Here is a 20489-nt window from a genome sequence, read left to right as displayed (position 1 = left end):
ATTTAAGAGGGAATCAAAAAACTAAATAGTTAAAATAAATATGATCTTAAAGCAATATTTTTAAATGTCCAAATTAATGCAAAATCCACGATGAGTAAAATGTCAAAAAGTTACAGACAGGTCTGCAGGGAGGTGGAGGCAGCTTCTCTTCTGACCGGGGTGGTGAGTTACATGCACGCCCATGTTTGTTTTCATTGGGCTCTTCAGTGCATTTTTCTTTAAATGTGTTGTATTTCAGAAAATTGCCAAAGTTGGTAAAAATGAGCACAAAAAGGATCTAATTTCTTGTAATATTTGCTTAAGTCTCATAAGTGTGTCCCATACCAAATATTTCTCCTGGTTTCTTTTAAATTCTAACACTTTTTAGTAGAATAACAGTTACAGTGCCAAATAAAATCTCTAGTGATTTTGACAGTAGGTTTAGATGGTTCATCAGAAACTTGGCTCAAGGTTTGCCTGTAATTTGGCACCCGGATGTTCAGTTTAAGTCCAGGTACCAACCCACCTATGGCTCTAGTTCATACCAGGCAATTAACCTTCATTATAGTAGTTGGTTCACATTAGAAAAATCCTCTAGTTGATTGCTCTAGTGTAAATGGAGTCATGAACATGCTGTGTTTTTTCATGTTTTTAAGTTTTTCACATACCTTACTCCCACTCAGCCCCCAAGCAGTCACAGAAATTTGTCTTCAGATGAAGCATTAATAATTTTACCCCTGTATTTTATAAAATGTGTTTGATATTCAGATTTATGTACGAATCAGCAAATTCTTTCAGAGAATGAGACAGACTAACTCATTGTTGTTGACTTGCGTTGACACAAGAACTTCCTTGGCAGCCTTCAGTTCATGATGGTGCTTGAGTTACTACAGGTTGTTACACTGTTACAAGTAGAACATCGGTTTGTAAAAATAAAGTCTGAAAATAAACTGACAAATGATATTCAGTACTTGATATGAAGTATTTCCTCAGAATGTAAAACTTACCTTTGGCTAGATAGAAATCTGGAGGGAAGAAAAGAACTGGGTAAGTCAACCAAAATCGTTGTGGCTCGTTCTGTTTATTTAATTGGTTTGCTTTTTATTCATATTTCCTTCATTGGAATTTAAACTGTTAGGGGTTTCAGGTTGGCAGCTCTCTCTATACATTTTAAAGTAAAAATAAATGACAGTTTCATATTTAACTCTTTGGGGATAAAAAAGATATGTGAATATTCCTAAAAATTATTTAAACTTCAAGGCTAGACAGTCAACTAGTACTCACTCATATCAGTAAATTCTTAAATGTTACTTTTTAAAAATATCTTTACAAGTGTCATATTTATTGCTCAAAAATTAAGCAACATTTTTCTACTTCATAAATGTTTGTAAAAAGTTACAGTATTCCATTCAAGAAATATTCATTGTTCTACCCTGTGCCAGGCACTAAAACAAACATGAGTATAAAGTAGCATTAAAATGGAAAATATCTTTGACCCCACAGAATTGATAGAACAATATTCCAGTGGTGTCTTCGCATGTTTGACAGCCCAGTAAATGATTTTTTAAATAACAAACTATAGCCCCCGTCAAAGTAACTGCTCTAAATAGATTACAGTATAATCTTCCAGACCACTTTTTTAGTATGTAAACATTTAATTTTTCCTAAAAATAGCATCTTCTGTAAAACATTCATAAATATATCTCTTCGAAGCTCTCCATCTTAATTACACACACACACACACACACACACACACACTGTTCTTTTAAGACTACATCATATCTGTGAGTGTAAATAAACGTACTTGCTCCCTATTGGTGGACATTTAACCGGATTCTAGATTTTCATTATCAATGGTGCAACAATGAACACTTTTTACCTGTAGATATTTGGAGCCATCAGTATGTTTTTTAAATGCTTAAAACGAATTTTCAGTCTTTACTTTACAAAGAATTATGAGAATTGCAATTCTGGCAAAAAGTACAGGAGTAACTTTTACACAGAGACTTTTTGGACCAAGCCTACCTAATGAAAAGTCATGATCTGTGTGTTGTTTGTTAGCTATAATTGGAAAGAAATCACATGTGACTACTCACAGGACACAGATGAGTTTTTCTTCCCCTCGCGGCAACTTTTCTTCTTAGCTATTTTATTTCAGGTGGATAGTGTCGATCATTCTTCACCATCCTGAATTCATAAGCAAGTCAAGAAGCTTAACTAGTTTAGGTGCCCAATCTTTGTTCAGTAAAAGGCAACAAATGAAGCACAAGGAAACCAAATCCCAACTAAATCTGTCCATCTTATTTTCCTTTTCACTAGTTTACTCTGTTGCTGGGCAGAATCTGAGGCCTTTTGTGCTTTAGTTCTCTTCTTGTTAGATGGTAATGTTTGTTTATGAATTTAAACCACTCAAATTATAACCTAGACATAAACTATGTTTCTTAAATTTAAAAATATCCTTGAAATACTGTCGTATTTCATGTAATTAAAAATATTCTACCCATTTACTATATAAAATCCACATGATTTTTGTTACTTTTTTCTTAATAATTTTTGAATTTCAAGCTATTTAGGAAATTATTGTTATAGTGCTTTTCATTCACTTACACTTTATAAATAGAAGACTTTGCCATAAATTTTGGAACTTATGAGTTTATTTACTGAAAAAAGAACCCTGTTTTGGCATAACAGTCATAAATTTGTTTTAGCCCTTTATATGAAAGTGTTTTAAAAACCAAAGCTCTTATTTTCTTCCTTATAAATAAGGGGCACCTGTGAGGGGCACTTCAAATTAATATACATCATCAATAGAAAAACTGTAAAATTCATTGCTTTGTGGAATTTATTTGTCTACATTCTCCAAGGCACTTTTGAGGAGCCAGAATCAATCTAGCTAAAAACGCTCTTTAACAGCTTGGCCTGCAGTCTGTTTGTACTCTTGTCCTTGGAGTTGATTTGGCAATTTTGTAAAGACTAAGATGTGTTAATGGGTTATTTAACATGTTTGTTGTGAAAATAACAACTCTCTTACTTTTAATTTCATGGTAGAGTGAACATTTATTCTTAGTTATTTGTAATTTAGTGCATAAGAAATACGAAATGTTAACATTTACAATTAAGCAGAAGTTAAGTATAGTAATTGTTACAAATTGAAAATTAGCTATCCTGTTTTGAACGGACAGATGTAAAGTGTGTTTCTTTCTCTCAGGTGACTGTTCCATCAAATACAATATCGATGAATGGAAGGTCAAGACTCAGTCATTCCATGTCCCTTGATGCCCAGGACAGCCATTAAATGTCGCCCTGCCACTCCACGCTTCTCCTCCTCACTTGCAGAACACCTTCGTACCGTGGAGAACACTGGCAAATGTATATTCAGATGTACACTAATATATTATCTATTCAAGTGTAAGAAGTTGTGCTGTGGCTTTTGATGCCAAAAGAAGAATTACCAGAATTTATAATTTATAATAATATTTTTGACCTTTTATGCCTTAAGAGCTGAATATGCTACTTTAGAACTTTCAGACAGGTGTTATGACTCATTGTTTTCAAATGAGAAATATTCTTTTTTTTTTTAATTCTACTTCCTGATTGACACATTCTCTGCAATGTGACTTAGACAAAAGGATAAATTAACTCATAGACATATTTGTATGGCACATGAATAATGAGGCAGACTTAGATGTGACACTGGCTGCCTCACGGTCACAGTTTAAATTGCCAATGTTTATAAGTTATATGAAAGCCTGGTTTGTGCTGAAAGTGTGATCTACAAAACCAATGATATCAAATAAGTATATTTAGTTCAACAGTTAATTTCAGTGATGAATCGTTTAGTATGCAGATTTTGTGCATTTTTTGTGTAATTACAAAATCAGTGTCAAATTTATGGGAAACATTATATTTTAATATTTTATTAATATGGAACACTTTTTTTTAATCTTTAGAACTTAAATTGCACAAGGTAAATTTTAAATATTTTCTGTATATAATTATGATATTACTGTCACAGAGATACTACACATTTTATGTGCCAGAAGCCTTAAAAGTCTTTCTGTGAAAATGTTGATATATTGTGACAATCATTTCACATTTAATATGTAGAGAGGAATAGGGGTTAGCTTATGTCCATATTGGAAAATTTTAAAGACTACTTGGAGGTACCAGAAATCTTTGTTTTAATTAAAGGAAAATGATAAAGTCATTATGTAGTTCAGATGCTAATATTCTAAATAATAATATATACTTACATTAAAGCTAAAACTGTTAAGCTAAACAGTGCCTAATTTGTTGTTTCTAAGTGTTCTGGAGTCTAGCTTGTTAGTATTCTGTTCCTACTTTAAGAATTGAATTGCTCACTTGTTCTAAAAGCTTCGTCAAACAAGCTGATGTTAATTATTTTCACTAAAGCTACTGAGATATTTGCCTCTTTGGAAAATGTGTTGATTTTTTTTCTGTTTAATAAAAGCAAGTTATATATTTGGGATGCTTTTTTTAAATGCAGCTTGTGTCATCCAGCCTATTTTGTATATTTCACCTGATGAACACATGGCCGTTAGCCCGTAAACCAACAGATAATTGCTACTGTTCATTAGGGTCCCTAGTCCACAAGTGAGCCCAAGCACCATAACTCTAAAATGCATGATGAAAGCATGGAAGATGCTTCTCATCCTTCCCGAGATCTGGGAGGTGCAGGTTAAGTGTTCAGTGCTGCTATTTCTTTGAATCAAACTTGGAGAGACCTTCACATAGAAAAATTTAAGTTATATCATTATAAACCAGTATGAGAAGGAGTTACTTTTTTACAAATTGTGTTTATATATTTAATTTTCCACCTTGGAAAGAAAAAATCTGGATCCCTACCTCAAACCGTAAACAAATATATGTGAGTTGGATTACAAGCAACTTTTAAAAGTAATATTAAATTTGAAAGAATATTATTTAAATAAGCTAAAGAGGTACAGTCATAAGAGACATGATTAAATATATGAAAATTTAAAACATTAAGTGCTATGAAAGTAAAAAATAAGTTATAATGTTTTTAATATATAAGGGATAATTTATAAAAATGTATAAATATAAAACTGATTAGAAAAATTGCCTAGTAGAAATATGAACACACTGAAAAAAAACAGCAGTATTTTTTACAAGAGAATATCCAAAAGGCCAAAAACATGGAAACAATACTCTTCACTAATAATCAAGGAAATACAAGTTTAAACACAAGGGTTCCACATCACCCCCATCCAATTAGCAAAAACCTAAGTTTCAAAATACAAGTGTTGTCATGGACAATGAAGTAGGGGAACACTTTCCTGTCTGTGGGGAAAGACACTGGCATGACCATCGAATTTGCAGTATCTGGTAAAATTAAAGATTTTCTACCATGTTACCTTCTGGAAGTACATGTGTGTGTGCATGAGGAAGCACACACAAACATGTTCACGCCAGCCTTGTGTGTGATGGCGGAAAGGAGTCCTCACTAGCACTCAGCATTGGTAGTGAATGCACGTGATGGAATCCCGTACATCAGTTATAAGGAACAAACCAGAATTATATCCGTCAGCACAGATATATCTCAAAACTAAGAAAAGCAAGTTGTGGGAAAATGTGTGTTTTATGATAGCAGTTTATCTAAACTATGAAGTATGTCCAATGATACTATATATTATGTTCTTGTATATAATAATAATATATATGAATGAAAATCCATAGATTTGCTGGTACAAACCAAGAAATGAATATTTGATTGGGGAGATTTACAGGAAACATCAGTGTGATTGTAGTGTTTATAAACTTGGGAAACAAACACTTGTTTTATGCTATATTTTAGCATATTTCAAATCGTTCATAATTAAAGTGTTTTAAAAAGATTACATAGGATTTAGGTGAATAGGGACATGACCATTAATACACACACATTCCGAAAAAGTTGCCTTATCTACACTATTTTAGGAGAAAAAATTGCTACCCTTTCCACTCTTTTGGGCAAGAAATTTGAGAGAAGTAGTTTTTACCAGTCATCTCAAGCAAGAGCAAAATTTAGACAAATGATTAAGAACCAACTTGCAATTTTCATATTAAGTTTTTGGTATCTAGGCATTTTGCTTTTTCCTCATCAGGTTATTTTTAATAATATTATAAAATTATCCAGATTCTATGTAAATTATTAGGGTATGAGATGCAGGACCCTCTTTTCTGTGTCCAGCACCCCACTCCACAGGTAACCACTGTTAATGTTTTGACAGATACCTCTATATTTGGATACATACACAATTGTAGGTTTGTTTGGGGCATCTGTGTTTTTTGTTATTACCATTACTGTTGTTTTTAACATAAAAGGTTACACTTTAATACTATTTAACAAGTTGCCATTCACACCAGCAGTATCCTACAAAAGCCTTTCTTTGGGCTCATGCAGATCTGCCCTATGGCGTTTCAGTTGGCTCTTATGTTATTTGTTTCTGGTTGAGATGCACAGCCCCAGCTGGAGTCAGGACAGTTGGGCTCAAATCACAGGTCTGCCACTTAACAGGTCTTGGGATCTTGGGCAAATTACTTATTTTGTCTGTACCTCATCCACCTCTGAAAAATTGAATTAATAACATACCTACCTCATGGTGGTGGTTGTAAGGATTAAATGAATTTTAAAAGAGTTTGGCAAACAATTCATTTTTAAAAGCTGTCTATTTTTAATACTCCTGGCACAACTCCCCATCTTTCTAAAGAGTGACTTATCCTCATGTTTTAAGCCCATATTTGACCTTGGCCACCAGAGATGACAACAGAATCCACATGCTGCCACCAGATCCAAGTTCTTGAATGAGACCAGTCTCTTCCTGGAGACCTTAAAGTTGCTTGTATAGTCAACCTGTGAATAATACAGGGTCAGAGATGCTGCCCCCTGCCACCACACATGCACACGGATATCCTTTTTCTTTTTTTTATTATATTTTATTGATTATGCTATTACAGTTGTTCCAATTTTACTCCCTTTCTCCCCTTCCACCAAGCACCCGCCAATCCCTCAGGCAATCCCCCCACCATTGTTCATGTCCATGGGTCATGCATATAAGTTCTTTGGCTACTCCATTTGCTATACTGTACTTTACATCCCATGGCTATTCTGTAACTGCCTATTTGCACTTTTAATCCCATCACTTCACCCCTTCCCCTACACTCCCTCTTGTCTGGCAACCATCAAAACACTGTCTGTATCCATGATTCTGTCTTTGTTTTTCCCGTTTGCTTAGTATTTTTTATTTGACAGGTATGTATTTATTGCCATTTTATTGTTCATAGTTTTGATCTTAAATAAGTTCCTGTAACATTTCATATGATAATGGTTTTGTGATGATGAATTCCCTAAGATTTCCTTATCTAGGAAGATCTTTATCTGTCCTTCAATTCTAAATGATATCTTTGCTGGATAGAGCAATCTTGGCTATAGGTCCTTGCTTTTCATGACTTTGAATATTTCTTGCCAGTCCCTTCTAGCCTGCAAAATTTTTTTTGAGATATCAGCTGACATTCTTATGGAAACTCCTTCGTAGTTCTGCTTTGTAGAACTGCTTTTCTCCTGCTGCTTTTAAGATTCTTTATCTTTAACTTTTGGCATTTTAATTATGATGTGTCTTGGAGTGGGCCTCTTTGCATCCATCTTGGTTGGGACTCTCTGTGCTTCCTGGACTTGCATTCACCAAATTAGGGAAACTTTTTTTTCATTTTTTCAAATAGATTTCCAATTTCTTGTCATTTCTCTTCTCCTTCTGGCACCCCTATGATGCAAATGTTGGAATGCTTGAAGTTGTCCTGGAGGATGCTTACACTGTCCTCATTTTTTTTAATTCATTTTTCTTTTTTGTTCTGATTAGTTGTTTTTTTCTTCCTTATGTCCTGAATCATTGACTTGATTCTTAGCTTCATCCACTCTACTGTTGTTTCCCTGAAAATTGTTCTATATTTCAATTAGTGTAGCTTTCATTTCTGATAGTATCTTTCTTTTTTATGCTGATGAGGTCCTCACTAAGTTCCTTGAGCATGTTTTGAACTCTGCATCTGATAGACTGCTTATTTCCATTTTTATTTCATTCTTTTTCTGGAATTTTGATCTCTCCTTTCATTTGGGCCATTTTTGTTTTTTTCCTCATTTTGGCAGACTCCCTGTATTTGTTTCTACTAGGTTGAGCTGCTATGACTCCCTGTCTTGGTATTATGGCCTAATGTAGTAGGTGTTCTGTAGGATCCAGTGACACAGCCTCCCCTATTAGCCAAGTTGGGTACTTGAGATATGTTCTTCGTGTAAGCTGAGTACATCCTCCTCTTGTAGTTGATCCTTGGTTGCTGTTGGCGGGTCAGTGGGAGGGATTTACCCAGGCCAGTCAGCTGCAAGGATTGGCTGTGATCACTGAACATGAACATCCACCCTCTCGGGAGGATCAGAGTGTTGGTGCTACAGTGAAGTTTGTAGCTGTCCACTGGGTGCATACAGGTCCTGGTTTCCCAGGTGATGTAAGCCAAGGTCAGACTCCATCTGTGTTTTTTTCTGGAAATACCCTGCCCGAGCCATACAGCAATCTGAAATGGCTGCTACTTGTGTTGAGCTCGGACATTCCCAGGCAAAGGCAAGCTGTGAATCTAGGCTGGCTGCTGCTAGTGCTGTGCCTAGGGCCACTTAGGAAGAGGTTAAGGGGGCTGGAGGCTCACTGAGGCCAGCTGTTGCTTGCTTGACAGGATTTAGGAATTTCTGAAGCTTGAACTAAGACCACCCATTCATCTGGAAAAACTACTATTTTTTTTTTTGAAGGCCACTGACTTTATTGACTCAAAAAACTTTGTATGGACTGTGACTGTTCTGCCAAAAGAGAAGCCAAATGGCATAAAACAGACCAGAGGTGAGGGTGGGAGTGAGGGAAGGGTCCAGGAATCCACTCAGAAAAACTTGAAACTAGGAGGGGGAGGAGAAGGGAGATGCATGCAAGAGCAAGAATTCCAGAAGAGTTGAAATGGTGAGGGGAGAGAACTCCCACAAAAGACATCGGAGGTGAGTAGACAGCAACTGGTTCCTTTGTAGAGGACAAGGGAGGAGCCCCCACTCAGCTGCAAATTCTGGAGACTCAAGGCTGGGGTCAGGGGTTGGGGGCTCCCCAGAGGGCATCACAGGAAGGTGTCACACCACTCTTGAAGGCACCGGCAGCAGTCCTGGGACTGCTTGGCATTGGCACCACATGTGCCCTTTAGCCATTCCCGGAAGAGGTCTTCATCTTTCTTTAGCACCAGAAACTGGCCAAGGACCACATAGGCCTTGTCAAAGCCCCTTTCCTCCAGCTTCTTGCCCAGGACTTCACCAATTCCAGCCAGGCTCCCCACTGGCTTTTCCCCCATGGGCTCTGCCACGAATTCTCTGTGCTTTTGGGAGGTTGTCATCTTGATCAGAGTTAACCGACAGCTCCAGCTCCTGTAATGGCTCCTTCTACCGCCTGGCTGCTCCCGCTAATACCTGGAAAAGCTACTATTAACAGCTATAAGTTGGATGAAACAGAGCCTCAGGGGGTCTCCTGGGTGGAGCAGTGTTAGCCAGGTTGATGGAGTCTCAGATATGGCACCCGCCTACTGGCTCTGTGGCTGCGCCCACCTTTCTGTCTGGGAGAAAGCTGACCCCCAGCTCTCACCTTGGTGACAGACACTTCAGTTCCTCTCCTCATGCCACTGGTGCCTTTCAATCTGCTAGAGCTCAGAAGGAATGAATCTGTGTGGATTCTTTAGTAGAAACTGCTAGGGACTCCAGAAGTTTCTTCCACTGACTCAATTCCCATTGGTTTTTGCAGCCAGAAGTTGTGGGGACTTATTTTCCTGGCACTGGAACCCTGGGCTGGGGGGTGGTGGTGTGAGGCTTGGATTCCTCACTCTCAAGAGATCCCTCCTGAATTTTTATCCACCACACGTGGGTGTGGAACCAGCCCATTCCATGTCTCCACCCTTCCTACCAGTCTGGGTGGATGTGGTTTCTTTAATTACATGGTTTTGGACTTTGATTCAACTCAATATCTGCTGATTATGAGTGTGGTGGTTCTCTAATTTAGTTGTAATTTTAACATGAATGTGCAAGGAGATGAGCCATGCACACTGCCATAGAAGTAAATGATCTAGTTTTGTCCTACATCTTGTGACTCCCCTGCAACTTAACTTCTAGTGTCCTAGTGTTGGCTAAAAGCCTTACTGATAACACATACTTTGCATATTATATGTATTATATACTATATTCTTACAAAAAAGTAAGTTAAAATTATTATAAAAATTATAGGAAAAGAAAAAACATAGTATTGTATATATTTATTGAAAAAAATTCTGGGCATAAGTGAGCTCACACAGTTTAATCCCATGTTCAAGGGTCAATTGTACTTAAAAATGAAAGAGTCCCATTTGATATAATGATTTGCCTAGTGCTGGTTCATTTTATGCCTACTACCAGTAAAGACAAATACAAAAAGAGTTAACAATCAAACTCATCCTTTTTTCACTCAATTGCCTTTGATAAATGACTTGAAATAAAGGATGACTTGCAATTATACAACAAAGGTTTTTTTGTTTCTAACATTGTTTTTGGTGTATACATAGCTCATATTTATTTGGTGCTTTAGAGGTTACACAGAATTTTTATCTGATCCACATATAGAACCAAAAAGTACACAAAGAGATTGCTATTTACAAAGGTCACACAACCAGATAAATAAAAGGCAGAAGCCCAAACCTGATTTCCAGTCTGCTCTTCCCAATAGCCCAATTTTACAAAGGCTGAAGAAGATGGCACTAGATTTCAAGGCACTCCAAAATAGTAAACTACTTATTCTGGATCTTCAGTTGGTTTTCTTTTTCTTTTAAATGTTACTGCTTTCCTGCAAGTTTTCATCCTTAACACGTCAGACTCCTCATATGGATAGATATATGTTGTTTACGGCAAGAAAAAATGCCACCATGTGCTCCCTCAAAAGAACTTTTCTGACAGGTATTTTGAGAAGAATCGTGAAACATTCCAGTAATTGTGTAGAACTGTTGGCATTTCTGCTTCACAAACTGAAGAAATTCATCTGGAAGTCTTGCAAATAAGTCATCTGGAGAAGAAAAAGTGCTACAATTTCAAAGAAATGTATAATTTTCAAAACAAGCAACTTTTTAATTTCACAACTTATTCTTTTATTCCTACGTACTTGCTAGATTGTAATGATAGCCCAAATTCCTTGCCTGATCTGCATTCACATCTTTTGCCATGTGACTTTGCAATTCTTTCAATAAAGAGAACCCATTTCTTCACCCATAAAAGCAGGTTTTGTGACTAATAGAATGAGATGAAAATGATACCAGGCCAGTTCTTAGACTAGGCCTCACAGGTCTACATGTGTTTGCTTGCTTTCCCTGTGCCCGAGATGGTGTGAGAAAGACATCTCTGGGCCAGCTGAATGAATGGTTCTTAGAAGAGGATGAGAGGTGTGTGGAGCAGAGCTCCCAGCTGAGGCCAGCCTAGCACATTCAACAGTCAGACCCTCAGACATGAGGGAGTTCAGCCAAGATCAGCAAGCCCACACAGCCACCCCCTAGGTGACTCAATGTGTGAGCAACAACTGCTGATCCCCTAGCTATGCCACTGAGGTTTCATGGCTGGTTGTTATATAGTCTTGGTGTGGCAATGGATGGGATACACCCTCAAACTTGTATACAAGTTACTCTAATTACAAATTCATTCACTGTGTTCAGATTTGCATATGCTATTTTCCCCAAAGTCCCACAGACTATTTGTTAAATCCAACACAAATGTTCCTCAGGCACTCTGTCCAGCTCCCAACTAGCTCAAAACAATTCCAACTTAACAATTCCTTTATTATTTGTGATGCAGAAATACTTTTTCTTTCTTTATCCTTCCCTCTCATCAGTTATTTATTGGGTGATGCTTGAGACTGCATAACAGTTTAAACCTAGAAAGATGAAAACCTGGGATGGATGAAAAGAAATGGATCTGGGCCATCAAGGGAAATCATAGGATGCGTGAGTGGCACAGCAGGGATGAGAGAAGGAGCCCTGGAGCTGCTCCGTACCCCAGTCCAAACAGCCCAGACAGAGAATGGATCTACTATGGTAAACATCAAAATTTATCAACAGTCCTAAAAGACAGTAACTTTATAGTGTTGACATGGGGGAAGATTTATTAACTAGGACATAAATGTGATCCTAAAGCAAGTAATATTGTAAATCAACTAAACTTTTGAAATAAATGAAAAGTTTTAGTCACTAAATGAGACAATGAAGTGATTGAAAATGCAATCTAGTCCATAGAAGTGATTACTTGTAACACATTTATACACAAATTTATATAGAGAAGTTGTCAATAAGAAGTTTGGCAGAAAACCCAGTAAAAAATACAAACACAAAGTTAGATAGGCACTTTGTTAAAAAGTAAATACATATCACCCTAGACATATAGAAAGATGTTCAAATTCCTTAATAACTGGAGAAATATAAATTAAAACCAGGGTAAGATGTCACAACTTATCTACAGAATATCTAAAACATCTGGACGGAAATGCTGTGGTAGGGATGCAGTAGAGCCCTAGAAATCCACTTGGGAGAATGCAAGCTGGGACACAAAAGAGCTCCACAGCCCCCTCGGAACTCGTCTGTTTGGACTCGTCTGTTTTATGGATTGCCAGATGAAACATAGGATGCCCAGTGAAATCTGAATTTCAGACAAGCAATGAATTACTTTTTAGTATAAGCATGTCCCATGTGACAGTTGGACATATTTATACTAAAAAAATTAGTATTTCATTTATCTGAAATTCAAATTTAACTGGACATCCTGTCTTTTTATTTTTATTTTTTTCTAAACCTGGCTATTCTACTATCTCATTGAAAATTGGGGAGGAGTAAATTGAAGGAAAAAAGAAGCACCTACGATGTGTGAGAAAAAAAGCGGGTCCAGGCCCAGCTACGTCAAGAGACCAAGTGGCATTATGGGAAAGAGTAACTCGACCTTTGGTGTTTTTCATGGTTCGTCATCAGAAAAACCTTCATGTATTGAAGGAGGAGAGAGGTTCATTGGAGAGTTCATGGTGAAGAAACCCTTTGGATGACTTCTGCTTCTGGGTTTTAGCTACTGCAAGTCATTGGGAAATAATATACTTAAGAAATTCCACTGGAGGCCTTACTAGCCTCCACATTATTATTATGATAATTATGACAATTGTTAAATTTGGGTGACAAGTATATGGCTCATAAGTGTCCATGGTTTTTAACTCTTTTGCATGTTTGAAATTATCCATAATAAAGTGGGGAATCAATTATTGAGATGCTCCTATCATAGCAACCAGCTGCACTATGCACATGTGGAGACTCATTAATTTGGGATAATTTGTTTCCTTTCCACCAATGAAGAATTGTGTACAAGTCAAGGGAGATGATGTCATACAAGTATTAATTTGCAAAGGCAACTTGCTGTTAGCAAAGTTTATCAAAAGGTTTTATGATTCAGTCTTAACTAAAAATAATACACTCCAAAATCCGATTGAACATGCATTATTTGTAAAAAAGAAGGTGGAGAGAAGTAAGGAAAATAAAATTTAAGTCCGACCTTTGCACCACTTACTCTGCTAGGAGACATTTGAGGTAGGTTTCTAACATCCCATTTCACAAATGAGGCTCTGAGCAGCGGAGGAACTCACCCAGAGTGGTGCTGAGGCTGAAGACAGATATCGAGTTCCATGGCCCTCATTTCTGCCTGCTGTACTCTGCTTCCACTTTCCAGTCTTAAATTTGTACTTTACAATCACTCTTCAAAAAGGCGAGGGGGGAGTTGTTTTTGTTTTTAATTTTTGCAGTGATTATCTCTTATAGAGCCCACCCCTAGCTTTTGTAAACCTGGTCTCAACTGCCCAAACTTGGAAAAAATCGAAATGAGTGATCAGTATTTCTCTGACACCAGTTATTCTGCCATTTTAAAACATAAAGGATGGATGTTAATTTCTACCAGATGTTGTGACACATCCCCACTAAATATAAGTGGGTGCCTCAAAGAACTATGCAGGAACTTGAACAGAGGATGGCCCTGCCCTCAAGTAGGTAACAATATAAATCATGCCTTTTCCCTGACACATCACATCATCGCCACCATTTTTGAAGTTCCCTAAATTAGTAAGCGTTTGGGGCTCTTTTTATCTGTTCCTCCAGTTAAGATGTATATTCCCACACCAAAATCACACTGTCTTCATTACTATAGCTTTATAATAAACCTTTATATATTGAAGTCATTCCTTTCCCCTCTTCTTTCAAAATGCTTTGGCTATTCTGGGATCCATACTCTTCTATATTAATTTTAGAATAACTTTGTTAAGTTCCACAACACGTGTGAGGATTTAACAGACAAGCTATTGTTTCTGGCTAATAAACATGAAGAATAGCTTGGCTTTGTCAGTAATCATGGAAATGCAAATCAAGACCACAAGGAGATATCTGGACCTACTGACAAAAATTCAGGTTAATAATGGTAAGTTTTAGAGAGCATACGGACCAACAGAATTTCTTAGACACTGCTGGTGGGAGTATAAGTTGGTACAAACACTTTGGAAAACAGGACAGAATTATATAATATTTAACATTTGCATATACACTTTCATGTCTCTAGATCCAGTCTCCAACCTTCGCCCTGCTTTGTGTTCTTGGAAGCTTACCTTTACTGATTTCATCAGTCATCTCCCTTGCATTCTGTTCGGGTTCAGCCAATGAAAAAGATGCTGGCAAAACACTGGAGAGAGTGGTTAAGATTGAAATCAGGGTTTTTAGTGAGGTCAGCTCCCTCTCTGCCAGACTGTTGACTGAATTTTACTGAAAGCTGGAGCTCTGTTGGGTAATTCTTGCCCACAGCCGCAGTGGCTCTCTTCAGGTCCCAGTCATTGCTCCCTTCTCCTCAGGGATCGGATGGTGATGTCTCCTTACCCTTGCTAGCCTCCCTGTGCTGCATTATCCTGCAATCGTTCCTTTATGAAGCTTTCCTCAGTTACACAATCTGACCTTGTTCCTGACAAGACCTTTATTGGCACAACCTAAAATTCAACAATTTCTCTCCTAGGCACATACCCAGGAGAAACCAAAGCAGGAATGCTTTCCAGGACATATGTTCAAGATTGTGTGCAATACGCTTTGCACACTTCAGTAATAGCAAAGGAAAGGAAGGAAGGATGGAAGAAGCTAAAAGCCAATTGTGATATATTTGTCCAACATAATATTATACAAAAGTGAATATTAATTATAATCACATGCAACAATACAGATGAATCTTGGTAATCAAATGTTGAGGAAAAATATCTTGATGCAAGCCATAGAAGGCAAAGCATAGCAAAATAAGCTTTTCATCAAATTAATGGTCTACTATTTATACACACATTTATGTGCTTAACTTCTTAAAAATAAAGCATGATAACACCAAATTTAGGACAGTGGTTACCTCCGAGACCAGAGAAAAAGCATAGGATTAGGGTAAGCAAAGAGCACGTGGATAGATTATTGATAATATTTTACTATTCTATGTTTATGTTGAATTCTGAGGTTAAAATTAATAAATTGGCTAAGTAAAAACAAATGTATCATTGCTTATTGTTAATTATAAAGTGTAGATTTAAGAGGTCTGGAATTGCAGGCTAAGAATTCGAACTCTAAATCATCTGAATTTTTAAAATTAATCTGCCCAAAGTGAACAAAAGCTGCAAATCCTTTGCCCAATCCAAGTGTGAATGAATGGAGTTCTGGCCATGGAATCCTGACATCAGAAGAGATGCAAAAGGACAGAAGAGCAGGGCTGAGAATTGATAGCATTCTTGTTGGGAACACAAAAGGCAAAGACAAGAGAGGACTAAAATATGAGGCCAAAAGTTAATAATCCGGGACAGGTTTTCCATAACAGAACTTTTGAAACTTTCCTTTTAAATACAGTCTTTTGAGGAATGAAGAATTTTGAACCATTTGATGCTATCTCCATAGTGGCTAAATTTATGCTAAGTAACACTGAATGTCTTCCTTTCTTGGGCTCTTCCCAGTCCTTACTACATGCTGGGAATGAAACACAAAAGCAAAGTTGTGACATTCCGAATCTTGGTTAGGTTTTAGCTACATCTGTTAGATCGGTTATATCCATCTAGCTGATAGAAACTGTCCAAATCTGAAGGGCTTCTTTGTGTATATTTTTGTTTGTTTTTATAGTGGGAGGAGTACCATGAAAAAATATAAAGTGACATCCAGCTAAAAAGTTTAAAGAACCCCTATTTTAAATTGTACTGTAAATTGTCACTGCTTGAATGCAAATCATTCTTACATTTAGAATACACTTTAATAACCAATGTTTCTCTGAAATATTTAAATGGTATTCTATTTCCTGCATTTAATAAAAAAATAATAAATCTTATTAGTGAATTCAGTCCTGTGGGTTGAGTTGTTAGTCCTAGTACCCTATCTATACAATTATTTTTCAGGTTTATTTCCTATTTTTACCTTGTCCTTCAAGTGCTGTATAATTCAGGGTTGCCTATTTTTAGTGCACTCAAGTACCACACATCAGAAATGCCTAGCACTTCGCTGAACAACCGCGGCCGTCCTGGGCTGCACCTGCCTGCACAGCACATGGCTTGTGCTCTGTTGCCTGCGTCTTTCAATTTATGTGGTGAGCTTAAAGTTTCCTGTTTACCTACCATAAAGGATATTCATGTTATTGCAAGAAGAAAAAACAACAATAAAATATTTTGATTGCCTTTGTATTTTAACAGAGACCTCAAAAAGCTTACCTAAAAATGGAATAAGACATTTAATATAAATGCTAAAGATAAAGTAAATCATTTTAATAACCCTGGGACTTTTGGTTGACTCTGTCCAGTCTTGATTTGGGGAATCCTAATATGAAAATTGTTCTTGTTTTATTTTTTAAGAAAAAGAAATCAGGCAAAAAGTCAAAATTTGACTTTTTGAAGCTTTTTTGACAGCTTTCTTTTCTTTTTAAAATCCTTGCCTGGATAAAGTGTTTGTGGGGAAAGCTGGCATTCACTTAAATATGAATTTAAAATCTGATTCCAGTATCTCTGATACTTGAATGGGGGCCAAAATGTCAAGTGTGTTTACAGACATCTAGTAAATTTTTTTAGATGATCCAAACAACTCATCTTCAGGAGGCTGAGAAGCAGGGTCAGAGGAAGAAGGGACTGGTGCTGTAATGATGACGTGGTGTGGACACTGGTGGCTGGGCGTGGGAATGCCGTTCCTCCCCCCGGCCAGCAGCCTGCCGGGGCCATCTGTTGCATCATGTGAGGGATGGCTGAGCTCCTCTTCAATAAACACTGGCTGTTGGTCTTTTCATTTCTTCCCAGAGTGCTTGTCTTATCAGGACAAAGTTCTCTGGAGTGTCACGGAGGCTTTTGCCTTAAGGAATGTGGCACAATGAAATTAGGATTGCTTTCTCGAAACTTTAAGTGGTCATAAAGAACTGAGAAAAAAAATGGGCCTCTGCCCAATACAACGTTCCTGAGGTGAAATTCCATTTACATCTCCCTTGAAAGGATAGGATTTTCCCTAGAAATGCCAAAGATTTTGAGACTCGGTCACCAAGGTATAGAATAGTGAAGTGAAGGATGGTTTGCACTTGGTTGCAACAGCAGCAGAAAATGACAGATGAACATGTAGAGAGATATTACATCCATGTTATATTATTTACACTATACCTCCCTTAGCACTTAACATAATTGCAGTTTTAAAGTTATTTATCCAGTTACTTATTTAATGACTATTTCCCCCACTAACCTTTACTCTTCATGAGGACAGAATCATATCTTGTTTATCCTCCATCCATAGTCTTAATACATAATAATAGCACCATCTAACATCTATTTTGCCCTACCCTGTTTTTCTAAGTGCTTTATTAATGGTTATCACTTGATCTATAACAACAATAGATATTGTTATTTCCACCATATTACAAAGGAGGAAACTAAATTACCAAAGATTTCATGTCTAATAAATAGAAATATCTAGTAAACAGGACACCAGAAGAGAAAGCCAGGCACCCTGTCTTCAGCTGCCTGTTGGACTAGGCGTGTAGTATAAATGTTTGTTGAAAGAGTAAATGAGCAACAAAGTGAATTACATTTTTTGACTTGGCTAAGTGAGGAATAGATCATTTGAATTTTTCTTCTACTCTCTCCTTAGAAAATATCGATCCACCCCCTATGAATGTAAGGAAATAGTGGTAGTCAGCAGTGTCAGTAGCATAATAATATGACAGTGTTCAAGCTTCAGTCTTGATGCAACTATTGCAGAATTTCCTCACTTTATATTAGGAAGTACAGAACTCTTTCATAGTACTTGTAAAAGTGGCTTATAAATTTAGAATCCCTTATAAATGAATTCATTTATTGGTAACATTTAACTGAGGAGAGATTTTACTGCTTTTGCTGGAAGCGGTTTCCCTCAGGAGTACACAAGTTCTCCAGCAAGGCCAGGTTCCAGTGCTGGTTGTGCTACCATTTTACCAGGAGGTGTTAGCTGAGTCGCTTAATGTCTCAGAGCCTCAATTTCTTTATTAGTGATACTAAGTAAATGACCCGAGTGTCTTCAAAACACATACACAGTATCCAGCAAAAAAAATGCCCCCTTTTTATTACAAAATCTTTTATTATAAAATCATAAGCATGTATTCTATAACATAACAGTATCACATTCAAGCACACCTTATGACAGTTCAGGTGAGATGTTCAAATTCAAACTATAAATTATTACACCCATATTATCACCCTACCAACCACACTCAAGCAGGCCTTACTTCTGTCGGACCGAGTATGTTAATAAATCATCACACCAATACTGTGAATTTAATAGTAACATGTTTTAAAGTAGCCATTAAAGGCAAAAACCAAAACAAAACATAAAAAACAAACCCTGCCCTTTCTGGAAGTCTAGACTCCATCAAAGAGATGCTGTTTCTTTATGAAGAAGTAGAATGAGACACGGCAAAGTGACTTGTGTAAATGATCTCATTTGGGAGGCACCAAGGGGACAGAGGCTTGTCATTGCCAAGTAAGTCACATTTAAATTCCTTCAAACCTTGAGAAATAATGTGGGGGAAAGTGCAAAAGTAGCACAGTCATTCCTCTGGACCAAGTCTACTTCTAGGCCTCCAGGAGTGCCACAGCTGTGTATTCATCTACATGCAAAGAGAAATAACAAGAGTCATGGACACTTGGTGCACAGCACTTTTCTACAAACCCGTGTGCTCATCTATCGATATATTTTACGCTGAGCCCTTCTGTGAGGAAAGGTCCACCGTGCACACCGCCTTGTGCACAGCTATAGGCACATATTGAAGATAATTTTCCCCCTGCAATACGGAAAATTGCAGGAGTGCCCGGCTTCTCTAAGCCAGCAAGAATGAAACTAGAGGCAGCTGTATCTGATTGAAACTGTGGAGAGAAATGAGATTGACAGAGTTGCAGGGCTAGGAGGTTAATGAGTCCATAGTCCTGCCTCCAGGCAGAACTGTCCTGAACCATTCCAGGCAAATGACAGCTCAGCCTCCTGGGGGAAGAAAAACCCTTATACCGTGCTTCAGTAACATATTCCATTGTCTAAATGTCCTCATCCTCATAAAGTTCTGAAAGCAATGTAAGTCCACACTCCTCTCTGCTTAATCTCCATGTTGACAGATATATAAAATAATAAATTGACAGACACGTCAGAGATGATGAGAGCCTTAGAGATGGGCCACAGAACTGATTATTACCACCCTTCCAGAGACCCCAGAAAAGAGAATAATTAGCAAGTCTGGGGACCGTGGTCCTAGTTATGGTAATATTATGGGTCTAAATATTTGTTTTTATAAATAAGATCTACTGCTTATCATGAATCACCAAATGAAATTTTGCTTTGCACTACATAGCAAGGACTATGTGATTAGCAAACACCATCTTAACCGGAAACATCTCTTTGATTGAAGAGTCGTTCCTTACATGAAAGAGCAAAGGAAGTACAGAACTGACATGCAAAAAGGCCCATGCTGCTTTATTTCCTAGTTCTTTTCTGTTACAGTATTTGGATTCACGGATACTTTCTTACATATAATACTTCTCATAATAAATTACTGCCTCTTTTTCACTTTCACTGAAAACTGGTATCAACTTCTAGAAACAATAAATGTGTTGGCAGTGTTATAGAGAGAAAAGAGTAGCAGATTTTGTAGATCAGGTTCAGATTTCTTGTCTACTACTTATCAAGTGCATGGTCTCTAGTAAGCTGCTTGATCCCTGAGCTTTGTCTTCACCTGCAAGGTGGGACTAGTAACACCTGTTTCTCACTGGCCTTGGAGGATAAATGGGATAATAGTGGTAGAAGTGTCTAGGGCCTATCAGACAGTAGAATAAATGTTAGTTGATCATCTGATCTGTCACCCACAGCCTTTGTTTTTTCTCCACTCCTTGTAAATTCTGAGA

At 37.3% G+C, this 20489-nt stretch overlaps 2 protein-coding genes across 9 annotated transcripts in view; one reads left to right on the top strand and one right to left on the bottom strand.

Moving 5' to 3' along the window:
* The window catches only part of COBLL1 (cordon-bleu WH2 repeat protein like 1), a 159865-nt gene extending 155380 nt beyond the window's left edge, over positions 1-4485 (top strand). For all 8 annotated transcript variants that reach the window (XM_037143073.2, XM_053665174.1, XM_053665175.1 and 5 more), the window contains one exon: positions 3188-4485. In XM_037143073.2, coding sequence (XP_036998968.2) covers positions 3188-3274 — 87 coding nt within the window. In that variant the 3' untranslated portion in view covers positions 3275-4485. The remainder of the gene's footprint in view (positions 1-3187) is intronic.
* Positions 4486-9138: 4653 nt separating this feature from the next.
* On the bottom strand, positions 9139-9430 carry LOC119047647 (barrier-to-autointegration factor-like). Its single transcript, XM_037143093.2, has one exon. The coding sequence runs from the start codon at positions 9406-9408 to the stop codon at positions 9139-9141; it is 270 nt and encodes an 89-aa protein (XP_036998988.2). The 5' UTR covers positions 9409-9430.
* Positions 9431-20489: the final 11059 nt, after the last annotated feature.

This window comes from Artibeus jamaicensis, unplaced genomic scaffold, assembly GCF_021234435.1.
Source record: "Artibeus jamaicensis isolate MK-2021 breed Jamaican fruit bat unplaced genomic scaffold, CSHL_Jam_final contig_391, whole genome shotgun sequence".
Classification (NCBI taxonomy): domain Eukaryota; kingdom Metazoa; phylum Chordata; class Mammalia; order Chiroptera; family Phyllostomidae; genus Artibeus; species Artibeus jamaicensis.
Note: the sequence above shows the minus strand (reverse complement) of the source record. Positions and strands in the feature narration are given on the sequence as shown.